Source organism: Schistocerca piceifrons, chromosome 1, assembly GCF_021461385.2.
Source record: "Schistocerca piceifrons isolate TAMUIC-IGC-003096 chromosome 1, iqSchPice1.1, whole genome shotgun sequence".
Lineage (NCBI taxonomy): Eukaryota > Metazoa > Arthropoda > Insecta > Orthoptera > Acrididae > Schistocerca > Schistocerca piceifrons.
In genome coordinates, this window is record NC_060138.1 from 277586202 (window position 1) to 277603183 (window position 16982).

Consider the following 16982-nt stretch of genomic DNA (forward strand, 5'->3'; position numbering starts at 1 on the left):
AGATTAAAGCAATGTAAAACAGAAGTGTGGGCTACGTAGGAAATAATGGATAATATTTACACATACATAAACATGTTTCCAACTGATGCAGACCACACATCACTTGCTTCATAATGTTTACTATGGTTGAAATAATATATTACTCTGCTCAATTTCCTCCCGTGTTAAGTGAAGAAGGGCACCGAAAATCGGAGCTGCCAGTACGAAATAACAAGGTAAACCATGGAAAATATCATGAAACGATTCTTGGTACTTATAGAGATGTTCTATAGTATGTACTTCACACTGGAAATGGTGCATAACCTGATGTTTACCCGTCTATGTCAAAAAAATGTTCAAATGTGTGTGAAATCTTATGGGACTTAACTGCTAAAGTCATCAGTCCCTAAGCTTACACACTACTTAACCTCAAGTATCGTAAGGACAAACACACACACCCATGCCCGAGGGAGGACTCGAACCTCCGCCGGGACCAGCCGCACAGTCCATGACTGCAGCGCCGCAGACCGCTCGGCTAATCCCGCGCGGCCGTCTATGTCAATCTTATCTACAATTATTTATCACTTGCATACGACGTTTCGGGAACTGATTCGGATTTGCAGGTCTTTGGTCAATAACCGTGTACCAAGAATAAACATAATTATTCTCAAGAGGGGACGTGTAAAGGATTCCATGATTCTCGTGGCTTGGTGGAAGATAAATCTATTGGGAGATCGAAGTTCAGGAAGTTTAAGGACTTGCAAGATAAGACTAATGCACGCAACTTTTACTCTAGCCCTACAAACCGCCGTATATGTATTATAAGTTGATGAAGTAATCATGACGTCACTTCCAGTCATGTCTCCTAAAAGATTAGAATACGTATTGAGACCACAGACAAACGGAAACAGTTAACGCGATTGTTTTGTTCGCGATGTTATCGATTTCTCTCTTAGGCGTTGTTCGCTACAACAGATAACAGTATCTGGAAATGCATCACAGCTCCACATCGCTATGCTAATGTCAATAGACTGCAGTAAAATACCCGCGCTTTTTCGAAACTCGAATTCTAAGGGAGTGAAAAAGAGGACGAAAGGTTTTTTTTTTTAAATATATCATTATTAAAGAACTACCAAAGTATTTTTAAGGCTACATCTATGAACGTTGGTGTTTGACTTCACGGTTACAAATAAAAAAATGCGTGTTTCAGTTTTTTTGGAAACTGAACCCAAAGGGGGTGAAATAGGGGATGCACTTTTGTGCAATGAATACTTTTTCTCTTGATGATGAATTACCCCAAAATATGATGCCATATGAAAACAGTGAATGAAAATAGGCATAGTAGGCTAATTTACTGTCATGTTTATCACCAAAATTTGCAATAACCCTGATAGCATAAGTATTTGAACCTAACAGTTTCAGCAAATCATCAATGTCTTTCTTCCAGCTCAATTTCTGATCAGTGCATTCACCCAGAAATTTTGAATATTCTTCCTTAGCAACAGACTTCTGTTCATAGTCTATATTTATCAATGGTGTTATGTCATTTGCTGTACAGAATTGTATATGCTGTGTTTCCTCAAAATTTTGTGAGAGTCCATTTACACATAACAGCTTAATAATTTTCTGAAAGACGTTAAATACAATTTTGTCAGCTGATTCTTGTCTGTTGGTTGTGATTTCTATACTTGTATCATCAGCAAAAAGAACTAGCTTTGCAATCTTCATGAATATACAGTAGGAAGTCATTAATATATATTAAGGATAATAAGAGACCCAAGACTGAATCCTGTGTGACACCATTCTTGATATCTCCCCAGTTAGAGGACTCTGGCGATTTTGACAGACTACCTGTACTGTTCATTTCTACCATCTGCATTCTTCCAGTTAAATATGAGATAAACCATTTGTGCACTGTCCCACTCGTTCCACAATATTAAAGGATATCTAGAAGAAATTCATGATTAGCACTGTCAAAAGCCTTTGAGAGGTCACAGAATATCCCAATGGATGAAGTTCAGTTATTCAAAGCATTTAATATTTGATCAGTGAAAGCATGTATAGCATTTTCTGTTGAAGAGCCTTCCTGAAAACCAATTTGACATTTTGTTAGTATTTCATTTTTATAAATATTTGATACTATTCTTGAATACATTACTTTTCCAGATATTTTTGATAAAGCTGTCAGAAGTGAGATTGGGTTGTAGCTGTTAGCTTCAGACCTATCCCCTTCTTTATGCAATGGTTTAACAATAACATATTTCAGTCTATCTGGAAAAAGTCCTGCATCAATGAGCTACTGCATATGTGGCTGAGAATCCTATTTATCTGTTGGAAACAAGTTTTTTGTACTCTGTTCGAAATATCGTCAATTGCATGTCAGCTTTTACTTTTGAGTGAATTTATTATTTTCCTAATTTCAGTAGGAGAGGTGGGTTGAATTTCAATTTTATCAAGTTACATAGGTATTGCATCTTCAATATACCGATTCTGTTTACAGGATATTGTTATGCCTTTAGTAGGCCCTGGCTTTTTAGATGGTTTTTTTTACAATTATATTCCACTGTTTACTTAGGCAAACTGCTTTCAAATATACTCACAAAGGTATCGTGAAACAGGTTAAATTTTAAATTAGGATCAGGTTCCCAGTACACCTCATGCCAATTTAACTGTTGCAAGCTTTCCATAAAATTTTAAATTGTTGAATTGTTAATTGAATATACTATTTTGGAGAACTGTTTTGCATTACTATATGAAGCTATGTTATATACTGTAACTACCTGTGCATCATGATCAGACAGACCATTCTTAGCATGAAATTTCTTTATTTGATTAAATTTATCTTGGTCTATGAAAACATTATCTATCAGGGTGCTGCTTTCCTGTACCACTTGGGCAGGAAAATCAATAACTGACATCAAATTGAAAGAACCAAGTAATACTTCAAGGGCAAGCTATCAGACACTTTCAGAAAATCTACATTGAAATCCCCATAAACAATGATTTGCTTCCCTCTGTCTGACAGATAACACAACAAAGAATCCAAGCTGTTAAAAAATAGCTGAAAAGTTGCCAATGGAGACTTATACATGGCTAGAATGATAAAAGTACAATTATTTAGTTTAAGATCACACATACATGGATCCATATGCTGCTCTACACAAAAAATTTTAGTTTCTAAATTTTTCACTTTATGGCAATTCCTCCTCTCGTGTCTACTTACATGTGCTGAAAGCTTATATCCACCTACACTTACCTTTCCCATATCTGTGATTGTATGATGTTCAGACAGGCATAGCACATCTGTTTCACCCCGAGTTTCTAAATCTCCTAACAAACAAGAACCTCATCTACTTTGTTTTTTAATCCCCTGATATTGTGGTACAATGTACTAACATTTTTCACTGTGCTTTTACAGTGTCTTGTGACACTAACATTATTTTTCCTACTTTTATGAGAATCTTGTGATAGTTGAACATTTCTAGTACCTGCCGTCTGTCGAATCATTGTACACTGATCTTAGCCTAAAAAGGAGGTCCTCTCAAGAGTTTCAGTGCTCCCTTTAAGGATTTTGCTATCAACCAGCCTATTTACCCTTCCTTTTCCAGTTTGAGGCAGGCCATGTCTTGTGAAGTCCCACCTACAAATATCATCAACAGGAACCAAACCTATGCCTGACAAAGTAGCCACCCAAAGCAGAGGATCGAGCTCCATATTGACCCTACTGACAGAGCTGTTCAGTTGGTGCCAGTCATACTGCATGAAAGCAGGAACCAAGCCAACATTTGTATGGTTCATTGCAGGTGTTATTTTTACCACGTCAAACTCAATATTGTAGTCCTGATCCCTCTCAATACTGTTTCCCACTCCACCCACTACCACAACATACTCCTGCTTCTTAAAACCCTTGCACAATGATCCTACATCCTCTGTCACTTGGCTAAGACATGCATTGGGCTTGAAAAAAATTGTGACTTGGTACCTGTCACCTAATTTTTTCTGATAGATCTGGCCCACACCTCTTCCATGGCTACTACCTAACAACAGAACTTTCTCCTCTTTTCTATTTTTTTGAAACAGTTGGTTTCCTAGTGAAAGTCTGTTGAGTGATGACTACACTTACATCTACCTGAGCCTCTTCCTTAGTTAACTGAGGTAGCAAGGCAAATTTATTGGCCTCATCAGGTCCTCCCTAGCACTATCCAGTTCAGCCTAAAGGCCTCTAATGTTCCCTTCCTGTTCAACTATTTTCTATCATTTGGACATATTCTGCAATACCATGGAAGAGACTCATTTACTTCCCCAATTCCCATGCCACTACATTCCTCCTCCCCCCCCCCCCCAAATTGTAACCATCTTTCACAATAGTGGTATAGAACCCCAGATGTAATTTTCCTATGGCAGCACAAATACTTCTCACTCATGGTTGTTTACATTATTATATACATATTATAGTAATATTCTGTTAACTACAGATCACAAGAGGCACTCACGTTATGTGGAATGCTAATATATGTGTATACTATTAATATAATGCACTTAAACTAGCATTAAAATTCAAAATTTGTATACACCAAAAAATTAGTACTAAGATCACATATGCACGAATGGACTTTATATGTTCTGAAAGAAATTAAAAGATAGAGATTAAAACTTTTAATTCCCGAGTAGATGTGGCATTACTAAGTATATTTGTAATGAAAACAATCTAAATTCTTCACTTAATACTTACGCAAATGTCTTAAATTTGTATGTGAACCTATGTCTAAAGTACGTGGAAACTGGCCCTTAGGTTACTTTTTTTTTTTTTTTTTTTTTTTTTTCTTTTTTTTCCCCAGAACTACTTTGAAACGAGTGAAACCTTCAATAGATAATATCAAATAGACTCTAATTAACTTCCTTGTGGTTTAATATTAACTTAATTGACAGTTATTATAGAATTAACTACTTAACTCCATGAACTCAATATTCAGACTGTGTGGTCTGTGCCAGGGCTGCCAGCATTCATTGTTGGACACATGTCTGTCAGATATAAACTGTCACTCACCAGCAATGTGAATAACTGGAAAGATAAATAAAATGGTATCAAAATTGCCATAATTCGACATGTGAGGATACTGAAAGCTCACAGTTTTAAACATCTACTCTTTTGCCTTTGCCTCCCCTTGACATGGGTAAAGCAGATTTCCTAACAAGTGAGGGGAATCGCACTGGCTTATTTTCAGTTTAATTGGAAGATGGCACCTCAAACTTGTTGGTTAGGGTCCCTGGCTCCCTTGTTCAAGGCACCTAGCCCTGTCACTGACAAGCTGCCCATGATCAAGTAGATAAGTAGTGGTAGGTCCATTACTTCCTGCAGAGAGAACAGTATCTGTAGGAGAGGACAATACTTGAGATACTTTCAGTATTTGTGATAAATGACTCGCTGGAACCTCAAACACTCAGTCAGAGCTACTTCCAATTGTTTGACAGTAGTCAGGGCGGTTCATAGCTGCTTACATAAATCAACCAACTCATCCTGTGGTTAAGAATGGCATTCACAGTGGGTCTGCATTGTGGCTGATGTGGGGTTTTACACAACAGTAAACAAAAATTTTAAAATAAACTAAACCTGTTAAACTAGAACTGCTACTAATTGTGTCGAAGGACTGAAGCAATTCATATGCATAAAAAAGTTTCTGTTAAGGCAACAGAAAGACCTAAGCTGAAAACTACTGATTTCCTGAAACTTTCTTGTGATTATGGTCGCTAACAAACTTGAAAATTCACGAAAATGCAGGCACTGTAGACCCTTGTTGAAACTCAAAACTGGGTTTGACTTGACATGTTAGTTATAATATGTGCTACAGTAACTGTAAATTACAAGCACCGATTTAGTATGAAATATGATATACACAACACTTGAAAATTCTTTGAAAGTATACATTTATTTGCATAAATACACATTTAAATTTTGAATGAAACATTTTTTTCGAAGCAACATACCGGTACTACTATTGAAATAGTGCAAAGTGCAAATGTTGATTACAACTGCTGCTACAGCAGGAAATACGTTTTTTCAGCACGCAGCTAATGAAAATAATATACCATGATTCACACCCGAGGTTTGATACAATTAACACAAGAAATATATTTAAATTTTACATTAAGTTTCTGCACGTAGGTTTTAGATGGGAATTTATCAAACACATGTGAATTTATTCAGACACAAAGAAGATAACTAGAAGTCGATTTATATACACAAATATAAGTAAATACACTGGCTCAAAACATGTTCAATATGCTGTCCACCGTTTTCTGCAACAAGTTGAAATTGAGAAACAGTATGTTCCACAACTGATCAAAATGTTTCCGGGGTCACATTCAGAATGTGTTGTGCAATACGTGCCTTCAATGTAGCTATGTTTGCAGTTGGAACACTGAACACAACACCTTTCAGATAGCCCCACAGCCAGAAGTCACATGGATTAAGGTCAAATGATCAGGACAGCCACACTGCAGGGAAATGGTGGCTGATAATTCTAGCATTTCTGAAATGGCACTTCAGCAGATGCTTAACTGGATTTGCAATGTGCGGCGGTGTGCCATCTTGCATAAAAATGATACCATCTACACATCCACGCTGTTGGAGAACTGGAATGACATGGTTGTGTGAAAGACGCTCATAGTACTCACCAGTGACAGTACAGGTAACAGGACTGGAAGCACATGTCTCTTTGAAAAATTTGGCACTATGATAAATGATGCCATAAACCCGCATCACACAGTGACTTTTTCAGGATAAACTGGTTCTGGTTGATTTGCATGTGGATTTTCCATTGCCCATACTTGACAATTCTGTGTATTGACATATCCTGTAATATGGAAGTGGGATTTGTCTGTCCACAAAATCTTCCATGGCCAATCATTGTCCACTTCCATGTGAGCAAGAAATTCTGAAGCAGGTCAACAGGAAGCAACTTGTGCAAATGGGTAATTTTGAATGGATAGGAAAGAAGGATGTTTCATTGGATTTTATGCACAGTGCTCATGCTTATGTCCAATGTTTGGACAATTCTCCGTGCACTACACATTTGCACACTACCACTCTTCTCCTCCCTGCATTGCTATGGCCACTGCTTCCACTGATGTCAAATCAATTTGTTTCCTCCCTCTACCATGTTGCTCACCAAAAGAACCCATATTTTTGAATTTCCAAATAATTTTCTCCAGATCCATGGCAATCATCAGACCAATGCCTTTTTTTCAAACCCTTCAGTGTTCGGAACTTCTGCAAGTGACATGTGCACTGTCATCATTCTTGTATTACAGCTTTACAAGTAGAGTGCAATCCTGCATTGAGAAAGTCATGGTGAATGTTGCAGGCATGAAAGGAGGAAGAGGAAAAATGATACCATCCACACATCCATGCTGTTGGAGAACTGTAATGACATGGTTGTGCAAAAGACACTCATAACACTTAACCAGTGACAATACAGATAACAGGACCAGAAGCACCTGGCATGTTTATGCCAACTTCAGTGGTCGTGCGCATGCCATGTGTTTTCATTTATGTATTCTGACACATGCAGTGCCATCTATTGATCAATTTTCACATTATTTTTTTTCTTCTGCCATACGTTTTCCCCCTTCTCTGATAATATTCCCTTGCAATTTGACATCATTCTGACCAGTGTTGTTATTTCTACAGTGTTTTGAAAATTTAACTTGAATGATAATCACCCTGTATATTGGATTAGGAAAAGAGGTGGACAGAAAAGGACAAACAAGTGAGAAAGCATTACACAGTTTGTTCAGTAGGAGTACTGCAGACATCAATGAGATGCTTTATAGAGCCAGATTTTCACCTATTGGCCAAAAGTGGAACGAATTTTTTCCAGGGTAAATTGGTGGTTCCACATTAATGCATCAGCACATCTATCAAGTTTCATTGCCATACTATAATTACAGCCTCCACTGGACACTGTAATTACAGCCTGCCCAGGACCTCCGTGAGTAGTTGCACTTTAATTATAACCACCCCATTCGTCTGCAGCCATGATACACATTTAATTCACAGTACCATGGCACATTGCTAGGGTAGCCAAAACCAAGAAGTAATAAAGTGGAATATCATAAACTAATTCATTTTCTGTGTTTGATGGTGGACAATGTGGTTATAGTCAATGCTAAAGAAATCAGCTGGATATTCGCAACATTTTTATTGCTGCTGAAAGTGAACTGCCACATGATACTCCACTCATACTGTCAAACAAGCAAAAAATAATTATTTAACATTATATCATATTTAGTGAAACTAATCAATTAATCCTTAGTCCTCCTTTAATGTTTTCTTTCCCTAACACCTTCACCTTTCAGTACACCCATTAGCAGGTAATTTGGACACACATACCTAGCAGTGTGCAGCACCCACTTTCGCCTTGAATATAGTGACAAGTCATAGCTTGATCTTCAGGAGACAGCGATAACATTGGTGATCCATTTTATTACATGACTATACAACTGCCACCACGATGCATGGAGATTGGCTGGAACTCATTCTGTATTACACATATTCCACTTGATTGTGGCACAGACGTGTTCAATACAACTAAGGCCAAGTGACATTTTCATGGAGGAGGTGGAGGAGTATGCATGTGTAAGACTGTTAAGTGATCCTTAAGCCTTTCTGCCACTCACAATTTTTGGGAGTGAAAAAGTGGTGCATTAGTTTCCTGTATCTTCAAGTTGCCTATGACACTATGATGCTCTGTTGATGAATGAACGGTACCATATGGTACATCGTATATTCTTTGCAGGTGAGATGGCGGATGTATCAGAGCCCTCATTAATTTTCATCGAATGTAAATTCCCACCACCTACCTGAACAATGTCCTCATGTGGTTTCTGACATACTCATATCCTCCCATCACAGGGTACCAAGGATTAGACAACCTTGTTCCATGGTGGTATTCATGCCCCCATTACATTCTCTGTGCTCCAGGGGTGCCTGCAGAAGGTGGGGAGAGGTGGTGGTGGTGGTGGCAGTTGCTAATGAGAAGTCACTTTGTTTATGAACATGAAAAGGGATCTATAACTGCAGGGTTCCAATTTTTGTGACTCAAAACACCAACAGCATGATGTAAAAATTGTACAAAACATGTGTAAAGTACGTCATAAATTGCACAAGTCTTGAGAAACCATAAATGAAGTTGGAACTGAAATGTTGAAGCTTGTGGTAGAGATGAATTAGCACAAAATGTAGATAATGTAATCCACATGAAATTTTTAATGGGAGGAAAACAGTTAATTGAGAGACTAGGACTTATGATGGGAAAAACTGAAAATTACGCAAATGGCGGGAAAATGTAAAATATAGGATTGTAAAAACAGGTTTTAATATAATTATATACTGGTAGCTTGGTCCTCAAAATTCCTAAACCACATGTATAGGGAAAATGTCTAGCCACTACTGATACAAAATCCTGCAGTCACCCCTGATGTGCACTGTAATAGTTGGCAAGTAGAGTTGGTGGTGTGTTCTGAAAGATGATGGTTCAGTATGCTATGCCTGCTCACCAACTGTTGTGCAACACTGAAATGGCGACTGATTTGGTGCTCTGTAAATGATCTACCCATTGTTACAAACCCTATTAGTTGATGTCGACCTTGTAACAACACGTTGTTTCCATTGGAAGCTCACTTCAGCGGCAACTGTTTTCCATCAATCCAATCATGGTCAGGGCTGTACCAAGTGGGTGGCAAGATTGATGTCCGCCAAGGACACAGGCACAGAGGGGGCACAAAAAGTAAGTGAAAAGAAAGGGAGACTGTTTCATAATTTACCGGGAGAGGTAGGTGATTTCTCCCAACCCTCCTATTCCTATCTTCCGCCTATGAGAGGAAGCCTTACCTTTGGCCAGTGACGTACATTGTTGTCACAGTGTCATTTCTACAATGTCATTTGGTCAGAGTCTGCACTTCGGCCACACAACTTCCACCTACCAATTCGTTCATATTCAATAATGAAGCCCTTGCTGCTACTTTGCTGTGGTATTGTAGAAACTTAAGAGGTGGCAAGGTATGTGAAAACAATTAACAAAGTATTTAACCAAAGAATTATTTTTTATTGAGCATCTGGCAAGACGCAGCATTGAAGAAAGCTAGCAGAAGGTGAATGGGATATGTAATTTACTTGAATCTGAAGCCAGTAATTTTGCTGCTACAGGATATGATATGACCAAAAAGACACAAGGACCACTGAAACAGGAGTAAGTGATAAGACACTTCTGAAAGTACTGATTTCGAATTTGTACGCCTTTTAGAGATATGATATATTTTATAAATAAAATTGGACAATACTTAAGAGTGCTACTCTTGATGTAGCATTGACTTATCACTGGTTTCACAAAAAAGTAAGCAGCTATGCGAAGGAGAAATGGAGGCCAGGGTCAAAGATATCTGTGATGTGACTAGCGCCTCGTGTCGGGTAGACTGTTCGCCGGGTGCAAGTCTTAAGATTTCACGCCACTTTGGCAACTTGCACATCAATGGGGATGAAATGATGATGAGTAGTACAATACAACACCCAGTCCCTGAGCAGAGAAAATCTCCGACCCAGCTGGAAATCAAATGTGAGCCCTTAGGATTGACATTCTGTCGCACTAACCACTCAGCTACCGGGGTCGGACATATTTGTGATTCTGTATTTATAAATAGTTATTAAAAGGCATTGTTTGCCTTAAGTGGAAGATGTTCTTTGTTGTTCTCCATATTTTACATTGTCTTTGTGAGATACACTGGCACTGCAGTGTTCATATTTGGTACGCTAGTGTAAACGTTCGTCTTGAAACCACCTAAGTGTATTTATCTATATTTGTGTATATAAACTGACTTCTAGTTATCTTCTTTGTGTCTGAGTAAAATCACAAAATTGGGTCCTATACAGAAGATTGCTAACAGTTACTTTTACTGCACTCCATCTTAAATAAAACAGAAAGGAGAAAATGATCCTGGTACATCTACAACATACATTGCATTGTTGCTTTAGGAGTAAAAATATATATATATATATATATATATATATATATATTAAAATTTATCTCACATCATGGATCTTACTGGTTATTCAAGGATTCAGAGTGCATATTAACCTGGGGAGTGTACATGTACACAATAGAACGTCATTTTCAGAATTGGGATATTAATCATACAGGTGTATCACAGGGATGTTTGCAACAGACTACCTATAATCATTTGTGGATATGAAAACATAATTGTGTTGGAAGTTTTTGAGTACCACAGCACTGATAGTATTATTACCTGAAAAATAATCATTCTATAGTTGTAAAACATTTTTTTTCCATAGTTGTAAATTTAACATTCCTCATTACAATCTTGGGATAATCCAAACTAATGAAGCTAACACCAAATTTTGGAAATTGTTTGTATTATAGTAACTCACTAGGTATAGAGTGGAAGAAGCCACACAGTATAATAGTACTCAGAAGCTCCATCATCTCTGGTACCGAAACGGTATGCCATAACCTATCTGAGAGGAGCAGAATTAAAAGAAAATATAAGGTGTGCTGATCATCTTTGAATTAAGTGCTCATATTGTCATTGTATGATTTCTTTTCAGGGAAGATTTTCATGTAATAACATACACAACTTCATAATGAAACAGAGGAAAATTCAGTTGAGAAAACTAATAACTTGTGAGACAGGATTCCTAGGCAATATGTAACTTCAGGAGGAAAATTGCATAGTAGACCGACATGCTACCTAGCACTCAGAACTAATAATTCCTTCTTCAGGGAGAAGAATGTAGTATGTTGGGGAATATTAAAAAGGAAGGGCAGATCAGTTAAAGACCACAGGGGGAGGTAGACGTGCATGTAGTGAGACATGCAGGAAGAGAGTTGCTGAGGTTCTGAAAGGTTCCAACAGGGATGTGGAGCCATGTTAACTCCATTGCATGACCAGCTATGCTAGATTTCCATGTGACAAAAATTCTGATCAATGTGGTCCCACAGATTCTTGATTCGTTTTAAATCTTGGGTGTCTGGTGACCAGGACAGTATGGTAAACACATCCTGGTGCTGTTCAAACCATGTACTAACACTACAAGCTGTGTGACACTTTGCATTGTCCTGCTGATAGGTGCCATTTTGCTGAGGAAAAGCAAACTGCATGTAAGCATGGACATGTTGCCAAGGATAGATGCAGTCTTGTGTTGATCCACCAAACCTTCCAGAATGACAAGATCATCCACGTAATGCCATAAAAAACATTCCCCAGACCACATCCACTGTTCACCACTGTCATCTATGATCCATGGTGCACCGCAGTTACATTGCCACCAGTTTTGGATAGCACCATTTTGTTACACATGATATGCTTTAACTATGATGACAAGCAAATAGTCTGCAAACTTAATTCTTTTAGAAATGCTTCCAATGTTAGTCCACAAGCCAATGATCATATGCTCTTGGATGTCAGATAAGTCGCAGTTTGCAATATGACAATGACTGCACTGTTTTCCAGGATCCCGTTTGATATACTGTCAACTGTAGTGCTATCACCTGCCATCTGTGAGTGGTTGTTGCACACTGACATCAAACACAGGCAGTGGTCACACTAATGTGACTCGACATAGTATTAGTTGTGGAAGATAGGTAATGTGTATGCATTACTTTTACACAGATATCTATTGGTATTACTACACATGTTGGCTCCAGAAGGTAAATACAGGCTAGGAATCCTGTCCCATAATTTGTTTCGTAACTTGACATACAACCAAAAAGCCCTTGAAATTCAGAATTAACCAATTTTCCTCATACAGCTGTTTTACCCATTATGCTATGTGTTTCGCAGATATTTCTTGACAATATGTTATGGATATCACCAAACTGGATCTGTGAGGACAGTAGCTTCAATTACATTATTTTTCCTAGTTTTAATTTGCGAATAGGTAACATTACAAAGTTTTGGATGGTTCAAATTGTGCAGTAGTATTCTAATCATAAGTCAATAATCCATAAATACAACTTCCCTAATGTACACGCTTCCTGTTAAAGCTGGTTGCAAATGAGAAAATTAACAGTACATTGTTGTGTATACAATTTTTGTTTGAAATAATATATATGGAGAAACAATTTATATGGGACAAACAATTTGTCTAATGTTTAAATGTTCTGCTTTAATAGTTACAACTAGCTATGGGAAAGAATACAATACCATATATCATTTGCAGAGTGTAGCACAGATTTTCTTCTTCCCAGTTGGTTTTAACAGAAAACTTATACAGTGTTGTGTAAGAAAATACATAGCCAATTTCCATCCAAATTATTATAGTATCATGTAAAAATTTGAAATAAATCAGTCAAGAATGTTCTGAGATTATTTTCATTCATACTCTGTATGATTTACTATAACCTAGTTCCAAACTGTCAAAGTGGACAAAGTCACAGTGAGGAGTCATAATTTGTGTGCTGACGTAATTCCCAAGAATCCCCCAGATTAGGATATATATCCAATTCCCATATGTATTTAGCAGTTGCAAAGCATTTCTGAATTTGTCAGTGTTGTATAAACTTAATGTTGGATTTGAAGGCATATAAGAAGTCCATGAAATTCATTCAATAATGCATTTTTTCAGGTGCACCAATCCTGTACATTATCGTGTCATGGCCAGATCTTATCCCATGGAATGAAGTGGACTCATACTTTTTGTCTTGGTGTCACCTTTTGGGAGCTGGCTGCCCATGGATTGGCAGCTTTATTTATCATCTGTTCATGAACCTGGAACATGGGGAGAAAATATATTACCGGCTACTACAACTTGATATGCTTGGTATCTGGATTAGCCAGAGCATTGGTATGTCCTTGTAAATATACTTTATAGCAAGTAGCACATAAATTCCTAACACACACACACACACACACACACACACATACACACACACAATGTGGTAATAGGCTTTACAGTGGCAAAGAATTGAGAAACAGAAGTAAAATTTAAACACTGTGTGTGTTGTAATAAAGAAACACACTAACAATATATGTACTCCTTGATGTGGTGATGCCAACTTAACCACTCTAAAGCAAAAGCAATTAAAACAGGGCATACACATAATCAACAGAACAATTACCAAATCCAGGAGATTATTGGCTGGGAAAGGGGCTAAGAAAAGGTTGGAAATATGCAGAGGAATTAAGGAAAAGTTACTCCACATATTATACCTGGGAAGATTAAACACATCTAAGGGCTCACAAGGGACCTCTTGAGGGTGAGGTCACTAGTTCGGTATTTAGTAAGACTCATTTGAAAAGTTTTGTGTTAACAATTATGATACGAAAAATACTAGCTGTTAATGACTCACCATGTGCATCATGAGAATGACAGAAAATGGATGTCTGGGAGGTATAGAGATCAACCTTCTGTGGGATGTATATATTCCACTTCACAAAATGGACATCATCAGCATTCAAGAAATATCAAAACAAACCATTAACTTGCAACATGAACACCAAATGTAAAATGGCACACCACAGTGGTCACAAAGCTTTGCACCATCAAGATCAAAGGCAGACTCCTTGATAGTTATAACCCATGATGGATGTTCAGCTGCAGATCCACTCTTGAAAGAACACATATGGAAAGGATAGATTGCTACTCACAATACAGCAGAGGTTTCGAGTCACAGACAGGCATAACAAAAAGACTACTAAACAAGTAAGCTTTCAGCCAGAATGCCTTCTTCTGAAATAGGTAACTTACAAACACACACTCATGTAAATGAAGCTCACACCCACATGACCACTGTCTCTGGCTACCAAGGCAGGACTGCACATTCTGGCCTCAACAGTCCAAGATAGTGGCCATGTGTGTGTGAGCTGTGCTTGCATGAATGTGTGTGTATGTTGTCTATTTCAGGAGAAGGGCTTCTGTGCAAAAGGCTACATGTTTAGTAGCCTTTTTGTTGTGCCTGTCTGCAACTCAGCATTTCCACTGTATGGTGAGTAGCAATCTAACCTCTTCATAATACTGTTATTATTCTATCCTGGATTTTCCTTTGCTTGAGAATACATACAGAATCATATTGGTGTAATGGGGTGATGTGAACTGTTGGGATGTGATGGCATGAAGCTGAATGCAGAACAGCCCATCATGGAGTTTGTCATGAAACTGGCTGTCCTTTACGGCACAGCTGTAGATAGAGCAATAATATGTTTTATGTTGTTGTTGGTGGTGGTCTTCAGTGCAGAGACTGGTTTGATGCAGCTCTCTGTGCTACTCTATCCTGTGCAAGCCTCTTCATCTCAAAATATATACTGCAACCTACATCCTTCTGAAACTGCTTAGTGTATTCATGTCTTGGTCTCCCTCTATGATTTTTACCCTCCACACTTCCCTCGAATACTAAATTGGTGATCCCGTGATGCCTCAGAATATGTCCTACCAACCAATCCCTTCTTCTAGCCAAGTTGTGCCAAAAATTCCTCTTCTCCCCAATTCTACTCAGTACCTCCTGATTAGCTGCGTGATCTATTCATCTAATCTTCAGCATTCTTCTGTAGCAGCACATTTTGAAAGCTTCTATTCTTTTCTTGTCTAAACTGTTTATCGTCCATATTTCATTTCCATACAAGGCTACACTCCATACAGATACTTTCAGAAAAACTTCCTGACACTTAAATCTATACTTGATGTTAACAAGTTTCTCTTCTTCAGAAACACTTTCCTTGCTGTTGCCCGACCACTACAGTCGCAGGTTCGAATCCTGCCTCGGTCATGGATGTGTGTGATGTCCTTAGGTTAGTTAGGTTTAATTAGTTCAAAGTTCTAGGCGACTGATGACCTCAGAAGTTAAGTCGCATAGTGCTCAGAGCCATTTTGCCATTGCCAGCCTATATGTTCTATCTTCTTTACTTCTGCTCCCCAAATAGCAAAAATCATCTTCTTTAAGTGTCTCATTTCCTAATCTAATTCCCTCCGCATCACCTGATGTGATTTGACCAAATTCCATTCTCTTCATTTTGCTTTTGTTGACGTTCATCTTACATCCTTCTTTCAAGACATTGTCCATTCCATTCATCTGCTCTTCAGGTCTTTTGCTGACTCTGACAGAATAACAATGTCATTGCAAACCTCACAGTTTATATTTCTTCTCCACGGATTTTAATTCCTACTCCAAATTTTTCTTTTGTTTCCTTTACTGCTTGTTCAATATACATATTGAATAACGTTGGGGATAGGCTACAACCCTGTCTCACTCCCTATTCAACCACTGCTTCCCTTTCATGCCCCTCAACTCTTATAACAGCCATATGGTTTCTGTACAAATTGTAAATAGCCTTTCACTCCCAGTATTTGACCTCTGCCACCTTTGCAATTTGAAAGAGAGTATTGTACTCAACATTGTCAAAAGCTTTCTCTAAGTCTACAAATGCTAGAAATGTAGGTTTTCCTTGCCTTAATCTATCTTCCATGATATGTCGTAGGGTCAGTATTGCCTCAAGAGTTTCAACATTTCCACAGAATCCAAACTGATCTTCCCTGAGGTCAGCTTCTACCAGTTTTTCCATTTGTCTGTAAGGAATTCGTGTTAGTATTTTGCAGCCGTGACTTATTAAACTGTTAGTTCAGTAATTTTCACACCTGTCAACGCTTGCTTTCTTTGGGATTGGAATTATTATATTCTTCTTGAAGTCTGAGGGTATTTTGCCTGTCTCGTACATCTTGCTCACCAGATGGTAGAGTTTTGTCAGGGCTGGTTCTCCCAAGGCTATCAGTAGTTCTAATGGAATGTTGCCTACTCCTGCGACCTTGTTTTGACTTAGGTCTTTCAGTGCCCTGTCAAACCCTTCACACAGTATCATTTCTCCCATTTCATCTTCATCTACATCCTCTGCCATTTCCATAATATTGTCCTCAAGTACATCGCCCTTGAATAGACTCTCTATATACTCCTTCCACCTTTATGCCTTCCCTTCTTTGCTTACAACTGGTTTTCCATTTG

The 16982-nt window shown here is 38.1% G+C and overlaps 1 protein-coding gene across 3 annotated transcripts in view; it reads left to right on the top strand.

Moving 5' to 3' along the window:
• Positions 1-16982, top strand: part of LOC124789319 (progestin and adipoQ receptor family member 4) — a 184014-nt gene that overhangs the window by 93646 nt on the left and 73386 nt on the right. For all 3 annotated transcript variants that reach the window (XM_047256638.1, XM_047256645.1, XM_047256652.1), the window contains exon 2: positions 13619-13837. In XM_047256638.1, coding sequence (XP_047112594.1) covers positions 13619-13837 — 219 coding nt within the window. The remainder of the gene's footprint in view (positions 1-13618; positions 13838-16982) is intronic.